At 41.2% G+C, this 17931-nt stretch overlaps 1 protein-coding gene across 2 annotated transcripts in view; it reads left to right on the top strand.

The window, feature by feature from the left end:
* The window catches only part of wdr41 (WD repeat domain 41), a 72356-nt gene that overhangs the window by 40802 nt on the left and 13623 nt on the right, over window positions 1-17931 (top strand). Inside the window, exons 8-9 of one of the 2 annotated variants that reach the window (XM_069938073.1) lie at window positions 1330-1392; window positions 1578-1682. In XM_069938073.1, the coding sequence (XP_069794174.1) occupies window positions 1330-1392; window positions 1578-1682 (168 nt within the window). Of the gene's footprint in view, window positions 1-1326; window positions 1393-1577; window positions 1683-17931 lie in introns of both variants that reach the window. The other variant, XM_069938064.1, reaches the window with a different exon arrangement.

The following is a 17931-nucleotide window of genomic DNA, read 5'->3' as shown; positions in this document are numbered from 1 at the left end:
GGCCTGTGACTAGTGGTGTGCCTCATGGATTGGTGCTGGAACTATTGTTGTTTGTCATCTATATCAATGATCTGGATGATAATGTGGTCAATTGGATCAGCAAGTTTTTAGATGACACTAAGATTGGAGGTGTTGTGGACAGCAAAGAAGGTTTTCAAAGCTTGCAGAGGGATCTGGACCAACTGGAAAAAATGAGCTGAAAAATGGTGATGGAATTTAATGCAGACAAGTGTGAGGTGTTGCATTTTGGAAGGACAAACCATGAAAGGACGTACACGGTGAATGGTAGGGCACTGAGGAATGCTGTAGAACAGACACCTGGGAATATAGATACTTAATTCCCTGAAAGTGATGTCACAGGTGAATAGGGTTGTAAAGAGAGCTTTTGGCATATTGGCCTTCATAAATAAAAGAATTGATTGGGATGTTATGGTAAAGTTGTATAAGACATTGGTGAGGCCAAATTTAGAGTATTGTGTGCAGTTTTGGTCACCTGACTACAGAAAATGTCAATAAGATAGAAAGAAAATCTACTTGGATGTTGCCCGGAATTCAGGAACTGAGTTACAGGGAAAGGTTAAAAGGTTAGGACTTTATTCCCTGGAGCATAAAAGAATGAGGGGAGATTTGATAGAGGTATTTAAAATTTTGAGGTGTATAGACAGAGTAAATATAAATAGCTTTTTCCATTGAGAGTAGGTGGGATACAAACCAGAGGACATGGCTTAAGAGTGAAAGGGAAAAGTTTAGGCGAAAGGTCAGCCGGAACTTCTTTACACAGAGAATGGTGGGATTGTGGAATGAGCTGCCAGCTGAGGTGGTGAATGCAGGCTCAGTTTTAATATTTAACCAGAATTTGGACAGGTACGTGGATGGGAGAGGTATGGAGGGCTATGGACTGGGTGCAAGTTGGTGGGACTAAGCAAAAAAAAAGGTTCGGCATGGACTAGAATGGCCAAAGTGGCCTGTTTCTGTACTGTTGTGTTCTAGGGTTTGCACTGTGACGCTACTGCAAACACAACCAATTTTATGACTTGTTCATGACAATAAATTCTGATTCTGCAAATGAGACCACAAAACAATGAAGGTTAAAAGTTGAGATGCTGAGTTGCAGGACATACCTAATCGTCAGGAGGTGCTGAAGATGAGAAAAATACAAATGAAGTGTCTCGAAATAGGGACAAATTTGAAAATCAGGCAAAACCCATTTGGGGCTGAGAAATGTCTTCAATTGGAATTTTCTACCCTTGTTAGTTGTTGAATCTCAATCTTTGCATCTGTTTAAAATAGTTAAAATGGACTACTAAATACTATTTTACTTTAAAGCAGATGTGAGTTTAATGATTGAACTACCAAAGAACAACATTGCTGCAGCGATCAGGAAGGAGCTAAGTATGACTTTTTGTTGAAATCATTGCAATCAAGAAATAATTCAAAGAACAACAAAATTTCTTTATGACATACTAATTTATGTCAAAATATGTTCTCCATGCACATTCCACTTAGATTTTACTGTGTGCATTAAAAAAACTTATTTGGATTATTTAACAATACTGTACTTTGCTATGTTTTTTAAGTTATCTTCAATCTGGTAACATCAGAATCTCACACTTGGGAAATTGCTGAGATGCGAAGACTATCAAGCCATGAAGATGATATTAGAGCAATAATCACTATAAATGGTAAATTTATTTTATCATTTATCTGCATTGATTTCATGAATGATTCTTTTATCAGCTGGAAATGAATATAAATTTACAAAGCAGTGTACATCAGGCTCATATATTGAAAGACAAATTGGCCTGTGTTTTATCTAACGTTAGTCCTATTTGTGATAGATGTAAATCAGAAATGGCTTTTCTTACTTGTATGTTTTGGTCATGCCTTATGTTAGAGAGGTATTGGATAGATATTTTTAAGACTTTGTCAGCTATACTGGATATTACCCTAGTTGACAACCTAACTCGTTAACTGATATTTTTGGAATTATACTTCCCGAAGTAGGATGAGTTCCCACTTCCACACATCGGGTTGTAGCCTTTTCTACATTGTTAGCTAGAGGAACTATTTTATTTAAATGGAAAGATTCTAATTCACCTACTTTGATTCAGTGTTTCTCTCAAATTATGTTGTGTTTTAAGTTTAGAGAAAGTTAGGAGTCGTACATTTGATGCTTCTGTTAAATTTGGAAGGACTTGGCGACCTTTTATAAATTATTTCCACATGACTTTGTATAATTATTTTCTCTTCCAGACTATATTTAATTTTATTTCTTTTGGTTGGTGAAGACCAGACGATTAATTTTTCTTAATAAATTCTCTGGTTAGGCTGCCCAATTTTTTTTTCTTCGATTATGTAGGATTTTTTGAAAATTTCAGTTTGAGGAGATGAGAACATATTCATTAATTGTGGTGTAATGCAATATATGATGTCATTGTGCTTTCTTTTCTTCCTTGATTATGTACTTGTGGTGATACAAATATGTGTATATGTGATTGTCAATGGGTAGCTGGCCTCTCCCCCACTGGTGATTTGCTCCCTGGTAACTCCTCCCCTTGTGACCCTGGAATAAAGGACTATCTCCCTCCTCCCTGTCCTCATTTGAGCACTTGGAATTAAGCCAATTACAAGTGTCAAGTGTAATAAAGCCAATTGTTCCTCACTCTATAGCTTTGGAGTCATTGATAGAGCCTATCAATTTATTACACTTTAAATCTTCTACATGGATGGACAAACTGCTGCGACCCAACAGGCTAGACCTTGACCCACAGATGCCTTGAGCCCCAGAGCTGTACGAACAGTGGATCGAGTGCTTCACAGACTTCCTGGAAACTTCTGAGGACCTCGTGGATTCTGATGAGAAGAAACTCAAGCTACTGCGAGTGAGGGTTGGCTGCCGTGCATACTTGGTGATCAGGGGCTGCACACTTACCCCGCTGCCAAGACTGAGCTTTGGAACCTCTACAGACCATGGGAAAAAGAACTCATGGTACCTCCTGGCCTCGAGAAAACAGCAACCCGGTGAGTCTCTGAGCGATTTCCTTCAGGTTCTGCATGATCTGGCAATATCCCTGCCCCAGTATCGGCAGACCAGTATGTGGAAAAGCTGATTTGGGACACCTGAGGGGTGAGGTCTGATTGCATCCACCAGTGACTGATAGAGGAAAACAGGCTGCCATTGCAGAGAGCCCTCCTGCTTTCTAAGACTCTAGATTCAGCCCACTGTAACGCTGAATCCATCACTGCCTGCAACAGGCCCCCCACGTTTAGGCTGTGGGTGCAGCCATTTTGGGACATGATGTCACAGACTGCCTCTGCACAGGGAGGCCCTGACACCACCACCGTGGAGCACCCAAAGTGCTACTTCTGTGGCTAGCAGAAGCACCCCCGGCGATGCTGCCCAGCAAGAGAAGAAAGGGCACTACGAGAGAGTATATAAGTCAAAGCCTTCCCTACCGAGCAGTGTCACGTTCACCCCAGAGTCAGCCATTGAACCCAACTCCACTTCCTTGACGTCACTTCCAGCCTCAAATGGCTCAACCATGTGCATGACCCAGGGGTCGCCATCTTACCCAACTCCACTTCCGCCGTCGTGGATGACGTCACTTCCACCATCTGCATCACCTCTCCTGGTGCAACCACATGGTCAACATGGGGGCTGCCATCTTACCAAACTGACTCTCTTCCCGCCCCCCCCTCCCCTGACAGTGACGGCGACCTTGTGCTGGCATCTATCATCTTAGATCAAGGCACCCCTCACCCGATTGCTCACTCAATGATGAAAATTGAGGTAAATGGGAAACAAACTAACTGCCTGTTCGTCACTGAAAGCTTCATCCATCCAGACCGTGCTCACGAACTCTCTCTTCCCATCAGACCAATGAGCAGCATGATGTCATGGCCACAAAGGACCAATCTGCCAAGATCCATAGGTATTGTATTGCATCGTTAACAGTGCCTGGGAAACGTTATGACAATTTCCATTTACTCTTAATGCCTCAGCTCTGTGCACCGATCATTCTAGGGCTGGACTTCCAGAATCAGTTCAGGAGTGTCACGATGGCGTTCGGGGGGGCCCCCAACCACCCATCACTGTATACAACCCCCAGCTCACGGACTTTCCCCGCAGCCAGCCCCCACCTGTGGTCTCTCTACCCTCTGCCAAGCTACACCATCATTGTTTGAGAACCTGACCCTGGACTGTAAGCCCACAGCCACTATGAGCAGACTCTACAGCGCTGAGGATGGGGCATTCATAAAGTCTGAGGTGCGGTGACTCAAGACGGGGGGGTCATAGTGCACAGCTCCAGCCCATGGAAAACTCAAATCCTAGTGGTCGGGGCAGAAGTAAACCCCATATAGTGATCGACTATAGCCAACCGATCAACCACTTTACGCAGCTGGATGCATACCCCCTTCTCTGGATTACCGACATGGTCAATGAGATTGCCCAGTAGAGGGTGTTTTCCACTATTGACTTAAAGTTGACGTACCACCAACTTCCCCTTCACCCAGGGGACTTCCAGTATACCGCATTGGAAGCGGATGGGAGGCTCTATCACTTCCTCCGGGTACCCTTTTGAGTCACCAATGGGATCTCCATATTTCAGAGAGAAGTGGATCGGATGGTGGACAAGCACAAACTGATAGCCACGTTCCCCTTTCTAGACAATGTCACCATCTGTGGCCACGACCAGCAGGACCACAATGTGAACCTTGCCAAATTCCTCTACGCTGCCAAGTCCCTCAATTTGATCTACAATGAGGACAAGTGTGTGTTTTGCACAACAATGTGCGTCGTGGCACATGGTGTCATTGTCCCTGACCCCGACTGCATGTGACCCCTTGTGGGTTTGTCTCTTATTAATCCCAATGGGTGCCCAACTATGCTGAAAAAGCCGGCCTCCTGGTAAGATCCACTTTCCCCTTATCGGCAGAAGCTTGGGCAGCCTTCACTTAAATCAAGGGAGACATTGCCAAAGCCACAATGCATCCCTTGGGCAAATCTGGCCAGTCCCCCACTGATGACTCACTCCCTGGTAATTCTTCTGCTTGTGACCCTGGAATAAAAGTTGACCTCCCTCTCCCTGTTCTCAGTCGAGCATTTGGAATTGGGCCAGCTACAAGTCTAAAGTGTAATACAGCTTATCTTTCCTCACTCTACAACTTTGGAGTCATTGATAGAGCGTATTAGACTCATATTCTCCTCATGTGTTGTTTACCTATAATATGATTAATAAAAAGATCAAAAAAGAAAGAAAGCAGTGTACCATTTGGGATTCTGAAAATAACCTGGAATATTTCTGCACTAAGGGATCTTGGTGTATAAATCTATAGCTCCCTGTAAGTGGCAACACACATGGGTGGTTCAGAAACATATAGTATGCTTGCCTTCATTATGGAGCATTATTGAAGTATTGAATTTAAAAAATTTGGGAAATTATGTTGCTGCAGAATAAAACTTTGATTCATCCAAATGTGGCCTTATCAAAGTTTTACATGAAACTCTGGTTGCCACATTATAAGATCAATGTAGAACATATTGCCTGAATTGGAGTGCATTCATAGGAGAGTTTGGACGTGCTTGGATTCTTTTTTTCTTGAACATCAGAGGCTGAATAAAAAGGTATGCAATCCAGTGGTCATTTGGGGATCAGAGGTGTAGAGGATGAGCAAATTTAAGTTCTTGGGAGTCACTATCTTGCAGGATCTTTCCTAGACCCAACACACTAATGTCATTATGAAGAAAATACATCAGCACTTCTACTTCCTCAGGAGTTTGCAGAGGTTTGGTATGTCAATGGAAACCCTGGCAAATTTCTACAGAGGTGCAGTGGAAAGTATCCTGAATGGCTGCATCATGGTCTGATATGAGTGTAAAGCCCTTCAAAAGGTAGTGAACAGAGCCCAGGACATCACAGGCAAAACCCTCTCCACTATTGAGTACATCTATAGAGCGCTGCTGTCGGAGAGCAGCAGCAATCATCAAAGAGCCTCACCACCCAGAACATGCTCTGTTCTTGATGCTGACATCAGGAAAGAGGTATAGGTTCCACAAGGCTCATACCATCAGGTTCAGGAATAGCTGCTACCCCTCCACCATCAGACTCCTCAATGATAAATTCAATCAGAGACTCATTTAAGGACTCTTGTGCACTTTTTAATTTTCTTTTTGTTTTCTTTGTATTGCACAGTCAGTTTGTTTACATTTGTTATCAGTTTACAAATCTTTGTGTACATGTTTACGCTGTGTACAGTTTATTTTTTGCAATACCATTTAGTGGTAATTCTGCCGCACCCACAGGAAAAAGAAATCTCAGGGTTGAATGTGATGTCATGTATGTATTCTGACAATAAATTTAAATCTGAATATAAATCTAGTAGAAATACTGATAGTTCCCAGATTACATAAGAGTTCCTGAGATATCTATAATCGATAAGTGTATTCTTTTATTTGTTTGATATCCCATTACAGGAAGAATGTGGAGACTTTGGAAGGATACTAAAGAGATTTACAACTATGTTGCCTGATATGAGCTTCGGGGAGAAGTTGGACAAACTTGGGTTTTTTTTCTGTGGAGTGCTGGAAGTTAAGGGGAGACCTGATAGAAGTTTTTATTTTAAATATAAATTCTGGGAGACATTGATAGTGCAGGAAGCATGAATATTTTTCCTGGGATAAAAATGCCACAGAATAGAGAAGGAACTCAGTGAGTGAAGGAGCATCTGTTGGAGAAAAAGAGTTGTCGTTTTTTTTCAGTCAGGAGCCATTCATCAAGACCACTGATTAAATTAAATGGATTTCTCTGAGAACAATGTTGCAAAGTACAGATGCTGCTCAAACTACTGAGTTCCTTGAGCAGAATGTTTTTGGCTTCAGTTTCCAACATCTGCAGTCTCTTGTGTCTCCCCAGTAATAGAGGACATTTAAAATGAGTGGGGGGGTTCAAAGGAGATGTTCAAGGTAAGTTTTTTTCTGCACTGAATTACTAGGTGCCTGGAATGGGCTGCTAGGAGTAGTGGTGGAAGCAGATAAAATAGTAGCATTTAAAGAGACTTTTGGAAAGACTGATGAAAATACAGGGAATAGAGGGATATGTATCATGTGTAAACAGCTTGAGCCTTAGTTTAATTTAGGCATCATGACCGGTACAGCACATGGGCCAGAGGGACTGCTTTCTGTGCTATACTGTTCTATGTTTTAATCACCCTAACGCTGTTGTTACTTAAATTAATGGCAAATTAATCCACAATCTCCATCACTATGGAGCACAACGGGGCTGTGTTCTTAGCCCCTGCTCTATTCACTGTACACCTTTGTCTGTGTGGCTCAGTGAGACAACAACACCATCTACAAATTCGCTGACGATACCACGGTAGTGGATTGTATGAAAAGGGGAAATGGTTAGCACAATTTCCAGTACACATCTGTAAAAGTTTGCTAGGGTTTCCATTATCATACCAAATCTTCTCAAACTCTTGATGAAGTAGAGGCGCTGATGAGGTTTCTTCACAATGCCATTAGTGTGCTGGTGCCAGGAAAGATCATCCGAGATAAATTTGCTCACCTTCTCCATCTCTGATTCTCCCAATGATCACTGGATTGTGCACCTCTGGTTTTCCATTCCTGAAGTCAACAATCAGCTACTTGGTTTTGGTTACATTGAAGCAAGGTTGTTGTTGAAGTTTTCAACCTCATTGCTAGCTTTGAACTCTGAGGTTTCTCCATTGATCTGCTTGTCAAACATCTCAGCTTTATTTGAGAATAGGACCAGAAATTGGAAGGCATTCTGAGCTTGAACAAACCACTCATACAGGGAGTCATCGAGGCTGACATCTTGGCTGTCTTCAGGTGTTTGTCTTTTAGTCCTGCTTCCTCTTCAACTTTGCAAAGTGACATGTGTAACTTATCATCTCCCATCCATGTACCTGTCCAAATTCTTCTTAAATGTTAAAATTGACCCTGCATTCACCACCTCAACTGGCAGCTCATTCCACAGTCCTACCACTCTGTGTGAAGATGTTCCCCCTAAATTTTTCCCCTTTAACTCTTATCCCATGTCCACTGATTTGTATCTCACTTACCCTCAGTGGAAAAAACCTATCTACATTTACTCTGTCCATCCATCTCATAATTTTAAATACCTCTATTAAATCTCCCCTCATTCTTCTATGCTCCAGGGAATAAAGTCCTAACCTTTTAACCTTTTCCTGTAACTCAGTTAGTGAAGTCTGGGCAACATCTGAGTAAATCTTCGTGGCACTCTTTCTACCTTATTGATTTCTTTCCTGTAATTAGGAGGCCAAAACTGAACACAATACTCCAAATTTGGCCTCACCAATGTCTTATACAACTTTACCATAACATCCCAATCAATTCTTTTATTTATGAAGGCCAATATGTCAAAAGCTCTCTTTATAACCCTGTCCACCTGTGACATCACTTTCAGGGAATTAAGTATCTATATTTCCAGGTGTCTGTTCTACCGCATTCCTCAGTGCCCTACCATTCACTGTGTACGTCCTTTCATGGTTTTTCCTTCCAAAATGCAACACCTCACACTTGTCTGCATTAAATTCCATCACCATTTTTCAGCTTATTTTTCCAGCTGGTCCAGATCCCTCTTCGCTGTCCTCAACACCTCCAATCTTAGTGACATCTATAAACTTGCTGATCCAATTGACCACATTATCATCCAGATCATTGATATGGATGAAAAACAATAATGGTCCCAGTACTGATCCCTGAGGCACACCACTAGTCATAGGCCTCCAATCTGAGAAGCAATCTTCTCTCTGGCTTCTCCCATCCAGCCTTTGTCGGATCCAGTTCATTACTTTACCATGAATACCTAGCTCTTGTACCTTCCTGACTAACCTCCCATGCGGGTCCTTGTCAAAGACCTTACTAAAGTCCATGTAGACAATTTCCTTCAAGTTTCTTGGTAGCCTCCTCGAAAAACTATAAATTTGGTTAAACAGGACCTACGATGCACAAAGCCATGTTTGCTATTCCTAATCAGTTTCTGGCTATCGAAATAATTTTATACCAGATCTCTTGTAATACCTTTCAATAATTTATCTACTACTGACGACAGATTCACTGGCCTCTAATTTCCAGGGTTACTTTTGGAGTCTTTTTTAAACAATGGAACAACGTGAGCTACCCTCCACTCCTCTGGCATCACACCTGTGGCTAGGGACATTTTAAATATTTTTGATGACAGAAGAATTCTCTTAATAATGAAGAAAAATCCCCAAATCCCTGTCCGACAGATCAAAAACACTTTTCAGTAGGCAGATGTGGATGTGTCAATGACTACTTCCCGCAGAAAACTTCATGAACAGAAATACAGAGTCTACACTGCAAGTTGCTAACCACTACTTAGCCACAGAAACAGGATGGCCAGATTACAGTTTGCCAAGAATTATTTAAAAGAGCCTGCAGGATTCTGAAAAGAGGTCTTGTGGACAGATGAAACCAAGATTAACTTTATCAGATTGATAGCAAGAGCAAAGTGCAGAGGCATAAAGGAACTGCCCAAGATCCAAAGCATCTATGTTTACCACTTCTATGGCTATAACTGCTGGTAGCAGTGGCAAAATGAACTCTTGAGTGGAAGAAACATCTTATTGAAACATCTACTCGGGCAAATGCCTCCAAACTCATTGGATGGCACTTCATCCTACAGCAAGACAATGATCCCAAACATCCTGGTAAAGCAACAAAGGAGTTTTTCAAAGCTAAAAACTGGACTATTCTTGAATGGCCAAGTCAGTCACCCAATTGAGCATACCTCCATATGCTGAAGAGAAAACTTAATGGGATAGGCCCCTGAAATAAGCGGGAGTTGAAAATGGCTGTGGTCGAGGCTTGGCAGAGCATCACCAGAAAAGATTCTCATCACTTGGTGATGTCTGCGAATCACAGATTTCAAACGATCATTGCATACAATGGATATGCAACTAAGTACTAAACATGACTACTTTAATATACATACCATTGCTATGTCCCAAATATTACGATGCCCTAAAATGAGGGGACTATGTATAAAAAGTGCTGTAATTTCTACATGCTCAAACTAAAATGTACGGAAATACCTTTTAATAAAATCTCGAATGTGCGCTTTATTCACATGTAAGTTGTTTGATTACAAATTTAAAACTATGGAGCACAGGGGCAAATAAAGGAAAAAATGTCTTTGTCCTAAACATTATGGAGGGCACTGTACATTGAATACAGGGTTGTATGTGATGTCACGTATATACTCTGGAAAAAAAATCTGATATAGTACATCTAGTCCGACAGATCAAAAACACTTTTCAGTAGGCAGATGTGGATGTGCACATCTTATCACGAAACATTATTATCATTGTTAATGTTACTAGGTTGAACAGAAGCCTAAAAATATATCAGTGAATTTGCATAAAACTGGATTTTATAAATCAGTTACTGATAACCCCAGGTATAAAATTATGAGAATCTTAGATAGAGTAGATAATCTGTCTTTTTCTTCCAGAGTGGAAATGTCAAGTGTTGAAGGCATAGGTTTAAGGTTAGAGGGGTAAGATTAAAAGATATTTGGATGTTGCATTGTTTTCCACACAGAATGGTAAATGCTTGGAGGAAGTAGAAGCTGACACCGATGAATGGGCAGGGAAATGAGGGATGCAGATGATGGGCAAGCAAGTGTGAATTTATTTAATATGACATCATTGTGGATGGAAGGGGTTGTCTGTTCTTAAATCTCAAAATCCAAAGTATGAATGCAAATATTTAAATAAATCCTATTGGCGTGAATTTTATACTGGGGAGTTGGGGGAAGGTTGCACAGTGCTGTGGGAGGGTGATAGTGGTGAAAAAAGAGGAAGGAATAATCTGAAAGTGTGGATTATATGATTTTTTTTATTTCAGAGTTGAGGTTGCTGAAGGTTTTTGAATGGAAATTAATTATTTTATTAGGCCACCGTAATTACTTTTATCATGTGATTAAATGTTGCAAAGATATCTTTGGAAGTCCTAATATATTTGAAACCCTTGCAATGGAAAGCTTTTTATTCCATTTGTGTTTTGTTCTTCAATTTGCAGGCGATTATTGATTAGTTATTGTATTTTTTAATATCATGTGATAAGAACATGGAACAGCCCATGATATTATGCCAAGCTATAGAAACCTACGCCACATCAATCTAATCCTTCCCAATTTCACAGTCCATATCCCTCTATTTAAACAGAAAATTTTGCAGATGCTGTGATTGTAGTGTAATACACAAAAGTACTATAGAAACTCGTGCAGCATCCTTCGGAAGTAAAGGCATATAACCAACATTTTGGTCCGAGCTCTTCATCAAAATATAAGCAGAAAGAAGATGAGTGCCTGAATAAAATTGTGTGAGATGAGGGAAGAGGGGCAGGAGGAGCACAGGCCAACAAGCAAGATCTCATAGATGGATATGGGTAGGAGGGCCGAAGAAAAAAATGGGAGAAGTGACAGGGAGGGGGCAGCTCTCTGAATGAAGAGGGAAGGGGGTGGAGAGCTGGAGCAGAGAAGACAGAGGGATAGGGAAGGAGAGAAATGGAAGGGGCTGAATTGAAACTGCTGGTCTATTATTTGCCTGTCTCAGAGGCTTTTAATTTCTCTATTATTACCAGCCTCACCACAATCTCCAGCAATATATTCCAGGCACCCACCATTCTCTATGTATAAAACTTACCTCTGATGTCTCCCCTAAATTTTTCTTCATCACCTTAACTGATGTCCTCTGGTATTTATTATTGTCACCCTGGGATAAAAGGTGCTGCCAGTCCACCATATCTATGCCACACATAATCTTGAATACCTCTGATAAGTCCACTCTTATCTTCTGTCACTCCAAAGAGAAAAGCTCCAGCTTGGTCAATATTGTTTCGTAAATGTTCTAAAATCAAGGCATCATCTTGATAAATCTCATCTGCACTCTAAAGCTTCCACATCCTTCCTATAATGAGGCAACCAGAACTGAACACACTACTCTTAAGAGTAGTATAACCAGAATTTTCTAGCTGCAGCATTACCTTGTGGCTCTTGACCTTAGTCCCCTGAGTAATGTTGGCCAACAAAGCATACACCTTCTTAACCATCCTATCAATTTGCATGGCATCCTTGAAGGATCTGTGGACATACTCTCAAATTTCCTTTGTTTGACCGTAGAATACTGAAATTAAACAAGTGCGACTCTCCAAAGTCTATCAGTTCATACTTATACAGATTGAACTCCATCTGCCATTTATCCATCCTGTCTACAACCCATTGCCATCTATGACAACCTTCTATACTATCCTTAACACTTCCAACCTTTGTGTCATCTGTACATTTACTGACCCATCTCTCCACTTTTTCATTCACAAAGAACAGTGGTCCTAGAACAGACCCCTGCAGAATACCATTAGTCACCAACCTCCAGGCAGAATGCATCCTAACTAGTACCATCATCTCCCTTCTGTAGACAAGCCAATTCCAAATCTACGCAACCAAGTTTTCATGGATTGTATGCTTCTTGACCTTCTTGATGACCCTCCTCCTTGTCAAATGTCTTACTAAGGTCCATATGCACCACATCCACTGCCCTATATTCTTCCATTTCTTTGGAAAAAGAAAAACTCAGTTAGGCTTCAGGCATGACCTGCCCCTCACAAGGCCATGCTGACTATCTCTGAGAAGACTATGCTTCTCTAATTGCTCATGAATCTTCTCCAATAGATTGCCCATCACTGACCTAAGAAGTTGTAGCAACTTGACATAAAATCATAAATTTATGAGCAAAAAGTAGAAGGCACCTACTTACTTTTTGCTCATACTCTGACAAAGGGCTTGCGCTATAAATTTTGGTGACCCTTTACTTCCTATTGATGCTGCGTTATGCTGAGTTTCTCCAGCACTAGAATCACAGTGTCTGCGGATTTTTCCTGTTTAAATTGTAAATTTATACTGGTGAGTTTTAGAGCATAGAAACAGCACAGGAGCAGGTCCCTTTGCTCACTATGTCTTTGCCTTGCATGATACAAAATTAAACTAAATATTTGCTGCTTACACATGATTCACCAGCCTGTAAAACTAAAGTTGGGCCACACACCCCCTTTAAACTTCTCATTTTTCTTTCCCCCAACCCCCAATTGCAATCTTAAGTGCATGTCCTCTACTATTTAACATTTTTTGCTTGGGGGTAAAGGATCTGATTACTACCCTGTCTATGCATAGAACGCTAAGCACAGAATACAGGCCATTCAGCCCCTCTAGTCTGTCTCATTGACCTGCTCCCATTCTTCCAGGCATCTCCCATCCATGTATCTATCCAATTTATTCTTAAAACACATGATCAAGCCTGCTTTCACCACTTCAGATGGCAGCTCATTCCACACTCCCACCAGTCTTTGAGTGAAGAGGTTCCCCCTAAACCTCTTTCAGTTTAAAACTATGACCTCTCGTATTTATCTCCTCCAATTTAAGTGGAAAAAGCTTATTTGCATCCACTCTGTCTTTAGCTCTCAAAATCTTGTAAACCTCTATCAAATCTCCCCTCATTCTTTTTTGCTGGAATAAAGTCCTAACCTGTTTAATCTTTCCCTGTAACTCCACTCCTGAAGACCTGGTAATATCATAGTACATCTTCTCTGCATTCTTTCAATCTTATTGATATTTTTCCTGTAGTTAGGCACCCAGAACTGCACATAATATTCCAAATTTGGCCTCACCAATGTCTTAAGCAAAGTCAATATAACATCCCAACTCCTTTACTCAACACTTTTAATTTATAAAGGCCAAGTTACTGAAATACCTGTCCATATGCCAAGCCACCTTCAGGGAAGAATGTATTTGTATTCCTAAATCTCTCTGCTCCGCCGCACTCCTCAGTGCCCTATCATTAACTGTATATCTCCTACCTTGGTTTGCCCTTCCAAAATTAATTACCTCACACTTGTCTACATTAAACTCCATCTCCCATTTTTTATTGGCCCATTCTCCCTCTGCAAGCTTTGAAAATCTTCCTCACTGTGCACACGCCTCCTATCTTTGTGTCATCAGCAAACTTGCTGATTCAATTCACTGCATTACCCTTCAATTCTCTGGCACCTCTCCCATGGCCAAGGACATTTTGAATATATCAGCCAGGGCCCCTGAAATTTCTACACTAGTCTCCCTCAAAGTACGAGGGAATATTATATCTGGCCCAGGTGATTTATCTACTTTATTCCCTGTAAGTAAGGCAGCAACCATCTCTTCCTCCTTAATCTTCATCTGTTCCATGACTCTTCTGTTTGTTTCCCTTCCTTCCTTATGCACTATGCCTGCTTCCTGAGTAAATACTGATTTAAAAAAAAACTGTGAGGCTCTACACATAGTTGACCTCTCTGATTCTCCAGGGGACCAATTTTGTCCCTCACAATCCTTTTACTCTTAATATACTTATAAAACCCCTTCAGGTTTACCAAATTATCTGGCAGAGCAACCTTGTGTCTTTTTGCCTTCCTGATTTTCTTACTTGAGTATTTTCTTCGTTTTTTTTGTTCTCTTCAAGTACCTAATTAGCTCTTTGTTGCCTATACTTGTTATACATCTCCTTTGTTTTCTTAACCAGATTGCCAATATCCCTTGAAAACCAAGGTTCCCTATGCCTGTTAACTTTCCCATTGCCTCTTATGCTTTTAGAAACTCAATCTAAACAATGAGCTTCCGGGAGTAATAGTGGCGGCGGAGTCAATTGTATTATTTAAGAAAAGGTTGGACAGGTATATGGATGAGAAGAAGATGGAGGGTTATGGGCATTGTGCAGGGAGGTGGGACTAGAGAGGGGTGTTTGGTTTGGTGCGGACTAGAAGGGCCTAATGGCCTGTTTCCGTGCTGTAAATTGTTATGTTATGTTATGTTATCTCCATTCTCTTCTTATAAACCATACCCATCCAAAGCCTCCACATTCAACCTGTAAAGGGACGACCAAAACTTTCTTCCTTGTTTTTCTTATTGTTGAGATGCTTGAAAGGGTTTGCTGAGTAGTATCATAGATTACATTTTGTTATTTAAACTTAGAAGGGAAACCTACTAAAGATACACAAAGGAAACTTGCTCTCCTGAATGATGATTCAACTTATTTTTCTCTCAAGTGTTGTGTGATGGCAAACTTTTCTGCGATTCATTAAATTATTTGATTTTGTAATGCATGAGAAAGCAACCTAGAGGTTTACTGCATAGAAGTAGTTATGTGGGGTTATGAGATAGCAAACAATAAAGTGGAAATGAGTTGAAAGGTATCATTTTCTCACACCTTGTCAGCTCTGAGACATTTGGTAGTTTTGAGTTAAATTGTAATTAAAGATGACTTTGCAGACTTGTCTGTTCTACATTAATTGAGTGATGTTTTTTTGTTTCTTTGGAAACTGCTTCGTCCCTCTACATGATCATCTTGTGATTTGTGAGACTTTCAACACCAACCAAAAATCTGCAAATTTGAGACTTTATTATGGCTAATTTTCCTCAGTCTATTACTTATGTCTACGTTTTAAAATTTGAGCTGCTCACAGATTATACACATTTCCCCTCAAAAGTGAGATCAAAGCTCTTTTGATGATTGAATAGTTATTCAAATGAGCTGACTTGCAATGTTTCAGGTTCCTAATTCATGATATAGTTCAAGCTCAACATAGTTTATTGTCATCTGATTATACATGTATACTTCTTTGGCTTGGCTTCGCGGACGAAGATTTATGGACCCGACAAAACAGCACATCTCCGCTCCATAGTGCACCAGACACACAGTACACCCTACACACAAACGACATAAAGTGCCCTCCATAATGTTTGAGACAGACATTTATTTTCCTTTATTTGTCCCTGTGCTCCACAGTTATAAATTTTTAATCAAACAATTTACATGTGAATAAAGTGCACATTCCAGATTTTATTAAAAGATATTTCCATACATTTTAGTTTGACTATGTGGAAATTACAGCACTTTTTATACATAGTCCCCTCATTTTAGGGCATCATAATATTTGGTACATAGCAATGGTAAGTATATTAAAGTAGTCATGTTTAGTACTTTGTTACATATCCCTTGCATGCTTGAAGTCTGTGATTCATAGGCATCACCAGGAGCTGAGTATCTTCTCAGGCGATGCTCTGACAGGCCTCCACTGCAACCATCTTCAACTCCTGCTTGTTTTGGAGGGCTTGTCCCTTTATGTTTTCTCTTCACCACATGGAAAGCATGCTCAGTTGAGTTTAGATAGGGTGACTGACTTGGTCATTCAAGAATTGTCCAGTTTTTAGCTTTGAACAACTCCTTTGTTGCTTTCGCGGGATGTTTGGAATCATTGTCTTCCTCATTGCTGCCTGGATTCTGCCGATGATTGCGGTGTCCTCGGTGATTCTTTGAGCCCTCTTTAAGCACTGTTCCAGGTAGATGTCATCCATAGAGGGAGGGGAGACCCCCAGTGATCTCAGCAGTTTTATTCACCCTTCTTTGCAGCTACCATTCCACCCTATAATGCATTTAGCTAGTATGCTTTCTATTGTGCTCCTGTAGAATGTTATTAGGGTGGTGGCTGCAGTCTTGCCCTCGTCATCCTCCTTAAGAAGTGTAGGTGCTGCTACATCTTCCTGACTAATGAGGAGGTGTTGGGGGTCCAGGATAGATTGTTCTTTAAATGGATGCCAAGGAACTTTGTGCTTCGCAAACTCTCTATGACGGAGCCTTTAATATGTACTGGGGACTGAGTTCATTCTCTTGAAGACCACAATCATCTCTTTTTGTCTTGTCCATGTTGAGATTCAGGTTGTTGCTCTTGCACCACTGTACAAGCCTATCAATGTCCTCTCTGTCAGCTGGCTCATCATTGTTGCCAATGACGCCAACTACCGTTGTGTTCACTTGATGATTCTGTTGGAGCTGAACCTGGCAGTAGAGTGGTGAGATAGCAGTGTGTGAACAACAGCAGGCTGAGCATGCAGCCCTGAGGTGCATCAAAGCTCACTGTGATGGGGCTTGACGTTTTGCTGCCAACTTGGATGGACTGTGGCTTTTCAATCAAGAAATTCAGGATCCAGATGCAAAGAGTGGTACTGTGTCCCAGCAAGGACAGTTTATCCACCAGCTTCAGTCATATGAACGTGTTGAATGCTGAGCTGAAGTAGATGAAGTGAAGGGTCAGGATGAAGTGGAGGGTCAGGGCTGTTGTATCATTTGTGGCTTGGTTTGGCTGACAGGCAACCTGGAATAGCTTCATTCTCGCTGATTGGCGCTCTTTAATGTGCTCCTTTAGCAGTTGCTCAAAGCACTTTATGATCTTGGGGGATCAGTGCCACTGGACACTAGTAATTTAGTCCAGCTACTGTCGCTCTCTTGAGCGCTGGGATTATGATGTTTGCCTTAAATCCTATTAAAGTGAGATTTTGAAGATGTCTGTTGTGTCCTTGGCTGGTCCGCACAGTCCCTCAGAACCCAACCAGGTATGTTATCTGGTCCTGCTGCTTTGAGAGGATTCACCCTGGATAGGATCCTCTTCACTTCTGCTGCTGTTATGCAGGATGCCTGTTCCTCAGAGGGGGTGGGGGCTTTCTTTGGTGCCGTTGTTTTCCACATTGAACCGTGCTTAGGAGATGTTCAGCCTGTCAGGAAGGGAGGGTCGTTATTTACTGACATGCAAGGTTGACTTGTGGTCCATATGGTTTTAATACTTTGCTACATAGACCTCACGTTGCATAGCTGTCTGTGGATTTTCTGTGCGTACCCATGCTTTGCCTTCCTGATTGCTCAGGAAAATTTGGCCCTTGCTGTTCTCAATGCTATCTTATTGCCTGACCTGAAAGCAGTGTCATGAGCTCTAAGTACTCCATAAATCTCCGCATCTAGCCATGGTTTCTGGTTCACCCTGGCTGTATGGTGTTTGGTCACTGA

This window comes from Narcine bancroftii, chromosome 1 (assembly GCF_036971445.1).
Source record: "Narcine bancroftii isolate sNarBan1 chromosome 1, sNarBan1.hap1, whole genome shotgun sequence".
NCBI lineage: Eukaryota > Metazoa > Chordata > Chondrichthyes > Torpediniformes > Narcinidae > Narcine > Narcine bancroftii.
Note: the sequence above shows the minus strand (reverse complement) of the source record. Positions and strands in the feature narration are given on the sequence as shown.